The sequence below is a fragment of the Diplotaxodon limnothrissa genome, linkage group LG11 (genome assembly GCF_057381915.1).
Source record: "Diplotaxodon limnothrissa isolate DT_005_m linkage group LG11, D_limnothrissa_male_GT1.1, whole genome shotgun sequence".
Classification (NCBI taxonomy): Eukaryota; Metazoa; Chordata; class Actinopteri; order Cichliformes; family Cichlidae; genus Diplotaxodon; species Diplotaxodon limnothrissa.
In genome coordinates, this window is record NC_140606.1 from 11341564 (window position 1) to 11355412 (window position 13849).

General features: G+C 41.8%; 1 protein-coding gene across 1 annotated transcript in view; it reads right to left on the reverse strand.

Annotated features, from left to right (window-relative positions):
- me1 (malic enzyme 1, NADP(+)-dependent, cytosolic) overlaps positions 1-13849 on the reverse strand; it is an 83706-nt gene that overhangs the window by 53349 nt on the left and 16508 nt on the right. Inside the window, exon 2 of the mRNA XM_085366188.1 lies at positions 2254-2387. Coding sequence (XP_085222314.1) covers positions 2254-2387 — 134 coding nt within the window. The remainder of the gene's footprint in view (positions 1-2253; positions 2388-13849) is intronic.

Below are 13849 nucleotides of genomic sequence, written 5' to 3' on the forward strand. Positions count from 1 at the left end.
CTTCCATTTTCTGATGATTGCTCCCACAGTTGATTTTTTCACACCAAGCTGCTTGCCTATTGTAGATTCACTCTTCCCAGTCTGGTGCAGGTCTACAATACTTTTCCTGGTGTCCTTCGAAAGCTCTTTGGTCTTGGCCATGGCGGAGTTTGGAGTCTGACTGTTTGAGGCTGTGGACAGGTGTCTTTTATACAGATGATGGGTTCAAACAGGTGCCATTCATACAGGTAACGAGTGGGGGACAGAAAAGCTTCTTACAGAAGACGTTACAGGTCTGTGAGAGCCAGAGATTTTCCTTGTTTGAGGTGACCAAATACTTATTTTCCACCCTGATTTACGAATAAATTCTTTACAAATCCTACCATGTGAATTCATGGATTTTTTTTTCACATTCTGTCTCTCACAGTTGAAGTGTACCTCTGGTGCAAATTACTGACCTCTGTCATCATTTTAGGTGGGGGAACTTGCACAATTGGTGGCTGACTAAATACTTTTTTGCCCCACTGTATGTTTCATTGTGTGTGGAATTTAAAGAGAGGCAAAAGTGAGATGGGATGATCACATTTGTTACTTTTCACAATATAATCCTTTCTTTCTTTGGTGGGCTGAGAGAAAAGTAAAAGATTTGAAAGTAAACTGGTCTTCATGAGTAAAATCAACAGAGATCCCGAAACACAAAGAAGGGCACGACTGAGAAAAAAGGTGGAAACTGCGTCGACACGTAGCTTCAGTTGAGCACAATAATAGACATTTTACATTTTTCTTCAACATTTTAATGACTTCAATTGTGACTGTCAGTCATCAAACAGAACCACACAACTAGTTACGTCTCCATAGAAAATCCTAATAATTTCCTGTGGGGTGATATGGTTTGATCTGATGCTGGCAAATGTTAAGAAAAAATTCTTTATCCATTTTTAACCTTAAAAGGGAGCACACTCCCACACCCAGGAAACAGCAATATTTACAGTACACACTGCTTTATAAAGCAGTATCCCTGCTGACTTATTGGATGCATTGTTTCCTTTAAAGTCAACCTAGTGGGGCAGCTGACTTAGGACCTCATCTATCTCTTCCTTTATCTGTCTTAGCATGAGTGATCAACAAGCTCTGCTCAGCCTTGGCTCATTTTAAATCTATTAATGCCTTTTAACAACATCACTGGATGTGAAGTTCCCCTTCAGCTGTACCATTTTATGTCCTGCAGTATTGTGCTTGGCGAAGGCTTTGAACATCCATTTCCTGTGTTGACGGTGCAGTCACAGCAAGCATTCGAGTCGCTCCATCATCTCAAATGGCAAACGCATGTGCTCACAGTGCCGTTTCTCTTTTTTCAAAAAATTCAAAACCAAGACAAATTCCACACGTGGGATTAAAATAGTATGGGAAGATGACATTTTGAGTTATGCTCAATAAAAAAATGAATGACAACGTCTAGCGTTAAACACCAAAGAAGGATTCAGAGTCACAGGACAGACTGTATGTAAACACAGCATGCTCGAGCAACGACAGGCAAAAGCAGTCTGTGATCTATGAGAGCAAAACTCATAGTTTGGAAGATGCTCAAGTCCCGGAGAGATTGTAAATGACACCGATAGGGCATGGGAATGGCAATGTCAGGCTTGTAATAACTGATTTTATATGCTGACGCTGCACTGTTGCTATGGTGAGAAATGAGGAGGCTGTTAAGAAGCTATCTACAGTAATTCCTGCTGACCCTGAATCCTGTCTCACAAGCATTATAGTGACAGCTAACTAGAGCAAGTGGAAGCTTCACAAACACATATTATTCAGTGCACTGCAGATAATTCAAAACAGTAAACCAGACGATGACTTTGACTGATCAAAGAGCTCGAACTGAAATGTTTGCAAATGGCACTTTCATTGCACAATGGTAACAGCATTGAGTCTAATGAAGCATGTAAAACTGTCTGCACTTTTCATTTGGACCACATGGAGGGTATGACAACAAGAAGATCTGGCAGGAGAGATGGGGAGAATAGCGTGCAGGTTTGTTAGGTAACATCTATGGGGTTAGGAGATGGATGTGGACTTTAGAGGGGTGGATCACTAATCCCTTCCGTGTCTTGAAGGCTTCCAGATGTGGAACTCTCTGCGTGCACTAGGAGGATTAGTTGAAATTCAACCCTTCATGGGCTGCTGATTCGAAGCTGATAGAAGGTAAGGTGGGTAAGTCATTGCAGCTTGACTGTGAAGAGATTTCCCATCTGTGTTAGACTGTGCCAGTCTCACCTGTCCAGATCATCTCTCTTCATGTCATAGTTCTTGAGCACTCGCAGCAGCTGCATGTCCTGACTGGCGAAGCAGGGAGGCAGCAGGCCGTGGATCCCCACCTGGAGACGCTCCTCCAGGGAGAAAGCCATGCCCTACAAACACACAGGCACAAAATAAACACACAATCAAAATCCACTGTCTGCCATCATAATAACACACACACATGACCTTCAGACTGGGCGAAACCACTGACTGAGTCCCAACTATCTGGTATAGTAAGCATACAGGAATGCAAAAGTCTGTTTTACTGAGCTCTTAGTATTTGACTCTCCGTTAATGGCAGGTAGGCATTTTTGGAATTTTCTAAATGAATCATAAGAACCATTTAGACACACACTCATGCATCAGTCTGAGTGCATCCCTATGTGTGAGCTTCATGTCTGACTCAGCTCCTCTGTCACTTTGTCACATCATGGTGTGTGTTGCAATACTGCTGTGAAATGTGAATAAATGAATATTTTATGGAACACATTCACCACTTATTTGTGTTAAGGTGGGTTAAACTTGTCCTCAGCTCCGGCTGACTGCTTGCTCTCAGACGGGCTCCTCACTCTCAGATATGCCGCTGCTAACTCACATTCTGGTGTGATGTCAACATTTACTGACAAAGCCACGTACATAACGGGGCTCAGGCTAATGACCTGTTTCAACTTTGACCTCTGCGTTGGCTTTTATCTTGTTCACCCCCTGACCTGAACTGGAATACTGGAAAAACATGCATGAGTGGAGCATACAAAGAAGAGACTGATCACACTCAGGAGAAGTAATGCATCTTAAAGTGACAGTAGAAAGAGGTGGGGTACTTTGGATACTTCAGCTCCTCTGAAAGGATGGCTGTCCCCAAAAAACCCATAACAAGCATCAAGCCCACGTTTAAGACTGGAACAGCTTTGACTATTCTCTGCAAGTGAGGCATGATACGTCGAGCATTTTCAATCCATAAAAGTGCAGCGACCTCAGAAACCTCAGCTTCAGCACGCCAGCTACTGTTGCTGACTAGTAAGACAGAAGCGAAGCCCGGCTGTAAACGTCCCTGTGCTGGTTTCCATCCCCGGGCCACCAACTATTTACATGCAACCCTGCCAAACCTCTGGCACATTTATGTTTCTGGTTATGTTAAAATGGTTCTGAAGTTGTTAAAAAAAGGCACTTGATCACAGGACCCGCTGCTAAAGAAAAGCAGCAAAGCATGAGACACAGAATAATAAAATTCTGCAATTTTGACGTCACGTGAACCATCAGTGCTGACCACAGACACGCTTCAAATTAGCTTTGCATTATTTGAATAAAAAAGCAGATGGTTTCCAAACTGTTGGTTTTAGATTTAATCTAAATGATTCTGGGTAATGAGGTGAAAGAAACAAGCAAAGACACGCCTTTGCCCTTTTTGGCGGGAGATCTGAAAGAAAAGGATTTTGTGTTTTCTTAATTACCTACCAGCAAGCAGGAATTACTGTATGTAACTACACAAGTTAACAGCATGTAAACATGAAGTCTCATAAATCTGTTTTCTTTTTTTTAGTGACAGTACTAAATCTAAACTTGACTCAGGGAAAAACAAGGCATCAGTCATTTGAGATACTGAATTATGCACCCCAATCCGTCCGTCGTTAGCCGAGGCTCTGTGTAGCCTGTACTTAACGGACCTCAAAAGGACAGAAGCAGTTCTGAATTACAACCTTCCCCAATTATCAAAAGAGATTTTCTATTTTTCAGAGAGCCAGCTGTTCTCATCAGACTCTATGTGAGTTTGGAGCAGCAGCTGGACATGTCTGCAGCAGCAGACTATGCGAGAGTCTTAAAATACACACGGCAAAATGAGCTTAATATGAGCCTATAAAATCAGATTCCTCACAATGTTCCTCCATTAGCTGAGATTCACTGGCTGCAGCACACACTGGTGTCCTCTGGGGACTGGCTGCTTTAGACACAACTCACATTTGAACACTAAAGTTAAAAAACACTCAACACACACCCACATAAACAGACAAACGGGAGCCTTTAATTAGCCGAAACACGCTTTATTTGCGCTGGCTTACACTTCCTTTGGGAGAAATGGTTTTCTTGCACAGATTAACTGAGCAGATTTGCACACGTCTAGCTCTATAATTAGCCTGCCCAATTGTGCGCTTACGTCCTACTTTCACAGTGCTTTCACAGCTCTCAGACTCATTAGATTTCACTTTCACACTGTCAGATTGTATGTGCAGGAAGGGTTTTAAAACAGCATTTGCATGCTAACTGAGTGATGTTTTTGGCTGCTTAATGACTCAAATCAAACACGCCCAAAACTTGTCCTGACTGAGGACATTTCTGCTGTTGTTCATTTCAGGCTATTTACAATACGCATGTTCTATTTTTACCTCAGTTTACAACAGATACACATCAGTCATGAGACTGTACTTTAAAGAGCCAACATATTAGTGCACTTAAACCCAGCGACACCTATTTTTGGTACTTCTAAAGAACTTTTTTTACATGCTAAAGTAAGCTGATTGTTCCTTTAGTACGAGGAATGCTAACCACTGTGGACATTAATAAAGGATGCACTCCATTCCTGCATGCACTTTGTCGCGAAATCGATCAATGTAGAGCAGTGTCACAAACCACGGAGGCCCCAGAAAAGTGCAATCAAACATTGAGTTTATTAACAGCCTGGAGAAAACATCAACATATGTCTTTTGACCAAAATACATGTTGTGGACACTTATAAAGCAGTGGGGTATGATGCAGATTATATGGCAGCAATAAAAGAATTTCTGTATCTCCACAACTTCCAATGTTAGAAAGTAACAGAGCAGTTGTGCTTATAGTCTTGTGTTGAATCTGGTGCATGTATCTCCACTGAACTGCAGCTGTTGATGGCAGCCAGCAAGCTTATAATGGGCATACTTAATCCAGTTCAATTCATTTGAGTTTTATTTATATCACAGAGCCAAAAATAATACAGAGAAAAGCCCCAATAATGGAACAGCCACCTATGAGCCCGCACTTGGCAACAGTGGGAAGGAAAACTCCCTTTTAAAAGGAAGAAACCTGTAGCAGAACCAGGCTCAGGGAGGGATAGGATAAATGTTTGCCTTACTCTGCTCTGCTGCCTTGGTGAGCTTTGCAAAGCAGCACATGAACCAGTTGTCCACCTACTGGAAGACTACTTCAGCATGGTTCAGGCTGAAACAGCAGTTGAGACCGCCACATCTCGTCTAGTTCGCAGACAGGGAAACAAAAGACAGAGATATAATAGTGTGGAAGGAAACTTTGCAGTCAGATGTGCACGGCGTACTTTACTAAGGTGGATAATAAAATTAAATATAAAAAAGTAGGTCATCAAATATAATTTTCGCATAATGTCTTAATCTGTTCGCTTTAGGTCTCAGGGTCTAAAGAGAAAAGAACAGAAAAAGAAAAATACACCAGAAAAAAGCAAATATTGAATTTACACTGTACAATATATCACAGCTCTTGCCCATTGCCACGCTTCATTAAGAATAATTACCGACATGGTTCAGAGGCAACCAGTTTCACATGTGAAACAGATACCATCCACTAAGTCTGGCCTTAAATGACCAATTAACATCCCTGACAAAGGATCGAGCAGCTCAGCAGTCCAGAGAGGGGAAACACTGTGCTCCAGAATCATTTCATGATTAAAGATAAAACCTAGCGGCCGGGTCAGACCTAGCCACTTGGGACAACAAAAGAAGAGTGCGGGGGTGGGGTGCATAAGATGGCTTTATGGTAAGAAGGATTAGCAGTACATGGTTCAGAGAGTTTGGCAGGGCAAAGCATGGGAACCACTAACACCAGATTTGACATCTTTTTGACTTATGACTTGAATATTGACTCTGCACCACCCGTGTTGTCAGCATGACAACAAGAACTGCCAATCTCTTCAGTCCTGGCGTCTTGTTTGTCTTTCCCTCAACATGCTTGTCGATCGACCTAATAATGTATAAAGAAGACCGTTCTCTCAACACGAGCCAGGGTAAATACATTTAAGGAATGGTGGCCTGAGCTTTCATCTAACAGCGGAAAAGTTAAGATAGCTGCACATGGAGAAAAATGTGGACCATTGCTCTCCTTTAGTCCAACCGAAAGTTTGCAGAAGAATTTCAACCGTCACTCACATATATAGCTCAGTTAATTATGTAAGAAAGTCTCAAACTAAATGACGCAGCATGCTAACAAAAGATCCACATATTCTTAATAGAACAAATATCAGCATTTGTCTTCACTATATTTTCTTGGTTTATATTCTTTAAAATGAAAGTACAGTGACAAACGTAGACACTTGTGTATACACACAAACCATCTCTATGTTTGTTTGTCTAAACACAGGTTTCTGAGTTTCACTGCTGCTGTTCGGGAGCCCTAAACTGGGCTGGGCGGGATAAACCCTAGAAAGCTTCCACATGGCCCTAACCACATCTGAAGTGCCCACACCCTGTGCCAACACATGTGATGCCCGCAGCCTCATGTTCCAGAAGCCGCAGTAGCAACCTTAACCTGTAATCTACCCACTGGGCAGTGCCAGCTCTTAACCTTGGACTGGTGCCATGCCCACCCCTAAACACTCAGTGGATAGAGGAAACATCTAATTAGATACCAGAAGGCTAAACAACAGAGATGAAAGTACAAGTCCTTTGAAGCTGATAAAATGCCTTTCTGTTCTTCCTATGGAGTTCAAAGGGTGGGCTTGGTGCAACTTTTCAGCATGAAGATTTAGAAACCTAAACATTCTGCTGTCTCAGCCTTTTAATTTCCTTCAGGCCACTACCACACAGAGTTCAGTCTAACATTGAGCTTTTAAGGTTGACAGTAAAGCCACTCCCTTCAATACAGCCTTCAACTATTCCTTCATGTAGAAATTCTTTAATGTCACGAGAGGAGAGGGCTTCTTATCCCAACAATAACACGGTCCAGAAACACTTTCTCACACTGATATTTCACTGTGAAAAGCATGCAGTGAATGCTGTATGATGGAATTTCCTGCACACGATGACAAATTACAAACATGAGTGAAACAAGTATATGACTGTCATGCATTCAATGCAGTGTGATATGAAACAACTGTTTCCTCATGGGGCTGATAAAAGGGCTGTATCTGCTGGGACAGGCGAAGCATTTTAAAGCTTAACAGAGTCATCAAGGATAACTTGATTTGAACTAACTTATATTCCGAGGTATAAACAAACATCAGATCCAGTTATGTTACGCAAAGAAACAATGTGATATAATTAATAATGTAAATGTAATGTTGTAGTTCATTTTGGGGAAACTGAGTTCTGGCTGCTGAAGTGAACAGAACATAACAAATCAAAGCCTTCCATCACATCCACCAAATCAGATAATCATGTAGGAATTGAGCTCTGTATTAGCTGTAATGTGAGCTGAAAAACCAAGCCCACCGAGGAAGCAACCCGAAAAACGACATCAGAAAAACAAACAAACAAGGAAAAACAATTCTCCCTTCTGACATCTGTACATGTGGGAGACTTTTTAACTCTCTTATTTAACTTGCATTACAGGTTAAAGCTGCATTTTTAGTAATGTGACTGCTTGAGTAACAGGTTAGTGCCACCAGCTCTTTCCCATATTTCAGTGTAGCGGAACACAATCTCACAACCATGCCTGTGGTGTTATTGTTTTTACTGGCATTTTTTTCAAATATGAAGCTGTCAGGCTGGAGAAAAAGAGGAAGGCCACAGAGAAGATTCACGGATGTAGTGAAAGATGACATGCAGAGGATTGGTGTGTCAGAAGAGGATGCTAGGGACAGGCTGAGACGGAGGCTGATGATCTGCTGTAGCAAGTACCGACACCATTTAATATCATAGACGCACGTTTTATTTTTAAATAATAGCCAGCCACACAGACTGAGTTTCATTTTTCTCCATTTCTTATTGTGCTCCCTGAGCTTCAATGTTTCTCTTGCAGAGACAGCCCCTATTGAAAGTGACCAGAGCCTAGCACGAAACGGAGGCCTTTCCCCATTGAGCCTCTCTCAACCACAATCACAGATCAGACAGGGGGACAAAAGCCCACAGGCCTTCGACAGGGAAAGGGCTCAAATGTTTGGCACTGAGATAAGACCTGGCAGAGATGTGTGTGGTCACAAAGCACTTCTCTATTCAGGGCTGTGTGGGAGAGGGAGTGTGGGAGAGCCAAGGCAATACACAACATGGCCTTCATGTACAACATGTTTAGCACATAGCACAGCATAAACTGCTGGATGAAGGTGGTGTATAGTGATAGACATCTTAACCCCACTTCCTCTCATCCATCTGTTGCATCCTTTTTTCTGCCTTTTAAAAAAAATGTTTTTCTTGCTGTTGCAATGATTCAGCAGTATTTATGAGAGCTGCAAATGTAGAGTGAAAAAAAATAGAGCAGAAAAGGGTTTGTACATAATAACAGGTAAACCACATCATATACACTGTAAAGCTATAAAGGCAAAGAGGTTTATGGGGTGTTAATGCATGTCTTTAAAAGAAAACTAAGGCAGAGTAAGCTTGATTTGCAAGTCATAAGTACAGTAAGTCTCTAATCTGAGGGTTGGGCTGGGAATCAAGTAATCTTTTAATTGCATGTATTCAGGATCCTCAAAGGTTTGATGTTTTGGCACTATTTGACCCTTTAATAAAATAAATACTGGAGCTATTTTTAAACATGTCAATAACATTTCATTTGCCACAAGTCATTGAAAAGTAGAGTTTCAAATCCTTTTAAAAGACTGTCTCAGAGACTACGGTGCTGTTAAAAAGTATTTGGCCCTTTCAAGTTTTCTTATTTGTTACACTTAGATGGTTAAGATCACAAAATGCAGTTTTTAAATTATGATTTTATTTATCAAGGGAAAAAGCTATCCAAACCTAACTGATCCTATTTGAATTTAGCTTACTAAAAAAAATGAAATAATTAAATACTTCACAAGGGGGACAATTACTTACTTACAATTACTTAAAAAGGGTTCAGGTAGGTTTGGATAGCTTTTGTCCTGTAATAAACAACATCATTATTTAAAAAACGCATTTGCATTTACTCATAATAATATCAAATCGACTAATTTCAAAATTCTCTAAATTATTATTTTAATGCAAGAAAAGCATTCAATAACTTGTCTGGTTTCCCTTACAGAACTCCTTCTTTTAGAGAGTTCTGGGCTGGATGGTTTGCTTCCCTGAACCCTGCTAGCATTTTAGTGAGTGAGTGGGCGAGAGTGGTAGGATATATTTCACAACTTGGAAAGCAAAAAGCAGAAAAACTTTATCCTGGCAAAAAGAAGACACCCTTTTTAAATGGCTGGCAATACAAAAGTTGACTTTGAATAGACCTGAAATAAAACTGCAGAGGGGGGTAACATTTGCGTAACATTAAACGGCACTGTGAGAAAGTCATCTACAGCGGTTAAGTTCACCCACACTGCTATTACACCATAGACCAGTGGATCTGGATTCACTTCGGCTGGTGATGTCAGAGCTCCTCAGACCAGCGATCTCGCTGCAGCTGACCAAACAGGGAACAGAGGACTGCTGAGGTTGTTCCCATAAACACCACCACCAGCGCCATCTACTCTACCCCTCTATTACTGCCACGTGTGCGCCCCACAATGCAGCTTAGACTCATACAGTTAGATGTGAAGCCTACAGTAGCAAGTAGGACCTTAGTTAACTATGTCAATGTGTCTGCTAAGCCAAAAACAATGTTTCTTTTCCTTGCATAAAAAAAAAAAAGTTGCCTTGAAGCTTAAGAAATACCCACGTAGACATCTCAATTCCTGAACCTGAATACAATATGTGCCCCAGACGTGCCGAGTAATCCCATTCAGACTCCAAAACACATGCAGGAGACTGGTAAATATCAAGAGTCAGCTGAAACTGAATTAGAAACTTGCTATCACGGGAAGCGTCCTGATGAGTTCATTCGGTTGGCTGACTGTGACCCACACCGGGGGAGACTCTGGCTAACAGCTGAGGGAAAGACTGAGTCATACGCCTCCTTTTCCTCCATCACTAGGGTTGCCAACTCCCTGAAAAATAAATAAGGGACACCTCGTGGCCAGGGCCGGGCAACCCAGTTCACCCTTCCCAGTGTGGTGAATTTTGTAGCTCTTTTTTTTGTGTGTGAAATTATTTTTTAACCATTTGACTTGAATTTGATTTAAGCAGATGCATATTCTTTGTGATATGACCATATGGGAAACAAATGATCATTTAGCCATTTATTTTTAGCTCAAAATGACAACATTAACACAGTAAAACAGGTCTCTTTCTTAAACAGAAGCCTGTCATGCTTAACTTTTGAGAATATAAGTAAATCTTTCTTTAAAAGAACTGTCCTGCTTAACTTAAAATTATATAAATTAATAGAAAACAATAGAACGAAAAATATTCTTGTAACAGTGCACATATGCATTTAGTACAGTTGGCTTCAGTTGAGGTATTATTTCAGCTTTTCTAATGCTAATCAGCTGCTCCTGTTTGTAAACCCACTTGTTCCCATGATTACGCATCATAACTCATCATCATTATTAAAATATGTATTACTTTTATGTATTAGTCATCTATTTGTTGTAATCATCCATCCTTGCAGTTGTTTATTACACAAAATAAATGATATTATCACACTTCTGGCCACATAGCGCTGATATTCACTGCACATGCCCATATCCTTAACCAGAGGGTTTAAAAAAAACAAACCAGTGTTTACATGCCATATCTGCTTCTGCCTTGGCCTGGCGGACAAAAAATTGGTAAAGGGTTCCCCGAGCTTTCATGCCCCTCATGTTCTTCATGTGCCCACCAATAGAAGCATGCCTATGGAAAAAGTGCGCCGGCACACAGTGCAGTGCGCTTTATATGTGTTATCGTGCACTTTTCCAGCCAGGTGTTTTCCTTTTCCCATTCCTCCCTGTACTTTTGCAGCCTTTTTTTCTTTCTCTGAGCGAACAAACATTGCTGCTCTAATGCTGGGCTTACACTGTGCGATTTTTGGCCCATTTTGAGACGATTTTTGAGTCGTGTAACCGATTTGGTGATCGGCCCGATTTTGGCCTTCATCGTGCATCGTTTAGTATACGTGGGGTAACGAGAAGCGGCTGTGGTGACACAGCCGCTCACACTGCTCACGCGCAAACACGTAAACGTCTGTGAAAAAGACGGAGCAGCACGGCTGTGCAGCGTGTGATCTGGACACCAGCGATGGAGGCACAACTTGTAGAACTTTGGAAAGCTCATCCGAGCCTTTTCGATGTGGCCTCACAAAATGATCACGACCACAACAACCGTGAAAATAGTTGGATCTACACTGCTGCTCAATCACAGCTGCCTGATCAATGTTTTTCATTAGCAATTTAGCAAAGTTGGTGGTGGTGGTGTGTCTGTGTGAGTGAAAGACAGAGAGAGCGAGCGACAGATTTTCTGTTATAACCTTCATTTTATGGAGGCACAGTGTGAGCACTCAGGTCGCATCAGAGCATCGGGTCGTATAGTGTGAAACCCTGCATCGTGACCTACCAACTTCTAACCCCTGCGAGTCAATCGTGCAGTTTGAGCAGGAGCTGAATAACGTGACTGAAAAAAATCGCACAGTGTCTGCCCAGCTTTAGGTGTACTGTCGTCCGAGACTTGCACCGCCGTGTCGGCGTTTGTTTCCCTGTTGGCCATGCTTCTTGTTGTGGTCATCTGTTGTCTTCCGGTATTTTCTCCGTAAGCGACCTTTCCTCGACCAATGAGATGAGCGGTAATCTGAATTGTCATACTCGAATTGTCATAAGTGTGCTGTCAGCTCATTGGTCACAAAGCAGGAGAGAGGCTGGGAATTATGTTTTCAAACAAAGCGTTAATTCCATAAACATTTATAGACTACTTTTGATTCTCACTGTATTACGGGACAAAGTGCATCCCTTATTAGCTCAATACGGGACGTGTACTTTTGTTTCTAAATACGGGACGATTCCGTTTTTTAAGGGACGGTTGGCAACCCTATCCATCACAGTTGCAGTGTTTAGAAACACACACATACACACACACACTATAAAGAAATAGTGATTTTTAATGCAAATTTAAGTAAAATCATCATAAGCACGTACAGCTTGTGCAGACAATGTGCACAGGGTTTTGTACGTACTTCACAAACACACACACCACACTCAAAACTGTCCTAAGACCTGGTTTTGAGGCCCAAAAACATGAGCAGTGAGTCAGTTTAATCTCGCCACAAGAGAAGAACCACGCCGCATGACGTCGTCATTGTCATTGTCATTGTCATTGTCATCATCGTGCCATCCTCTTGTTTAATCAATAGCGGCATGTATGTCTAGACGCTGTGAAAACAGCTGGTGGGGGTAAGACAGTAGATATCCCAGTGGAATGACAGATTTATCCCATTGTTATCATAGCTGGGATTAGCAGATAGAATCCAAAGATTAGAAAAACAAGGAAAAGTGACAAAAACAAGGAAAAGAGCGGGAAAAGAAAGAAAGAACGTAGGGGGCATGGCTGCTGTTTTATGAGGTCAAAGGCAGAGTGCTGGGGCAGCCAGCGTTTGGCTGGTGGGGTGACTGGCTCACTGGATGTAATGGGCCAGTAGTCGCAGCTATTTAAGTCTGTGATCAGTCAGCCGACCAGGATTGTTATATAACAGCAAAGCTAACCACCACCACCACCGACACACTCAGCTCAGCCTCTCTCTGGTGCTGCCACGTAGGAAAAGAGAAAGAAATTTTATAATAAGCTGAGCTGTAAGCAGAACTGAACTCATCAAACTTCTGCTTGTTAGTGGCAAAAGCATCCTTAGGCTGTCATGGGGCAAATTTTGATATAAAAATCCAAACTCCAGTCCCTTTAAAAATATTACAAACATTCCTCCTCCTCACTCATAATTTCTCTCTTACCTCCCATCTGACTCCTCTTTCTTATCTATGCATATCTTAGAAAAAGCAAGTAGTCTGTGTATGTATGTGTGTCTGTTTTAGAGCATGATCATCATTTAAACTCCATATGGAGTTGGCTCATAAATGGTCTAGGGTTTCAGAGTTCTTTATATCCTCAGGCAAAAAGAAAATCCAAAAATCTTGGGTTAGCCGTGGCTATCTGGGTCAGCTGAGCCTGAATAGCCTCCTTCTCCTCCTCCTGCTTCCCTGCACAGGAAATAATCCAAAGTCCGCGAAGTTGCGGAACACGAATCTTAAATTCAAAAAAAGTCACTGAAATAAATGTTCGCTGGGTCCAACATGGTCAGGTCATTCTGTCACAGTCTGTGGGAGGCAGACTGTATGGATGACGAAAAAGGGCCCAAAATGCAGACACCAAGATAAGCGTAAATAACTTGAATTAACAAAAAGCAAGTCGTTTAATATGGCTGATAGAGAAACACAAAATAATACATGGGGCAAACAAAGATGAGAATAAACAGTAATCTAAACTGGCGAAACTAAAAAGGAGCATGGAGCATGGAGCCCAACAGACGACCTGACACTGAACAAAGGAGGACAGAGCACTTAAGTACACAGAGAGATAATGAGGGGATGGGAACAGGTGGGACCACAGCTGGG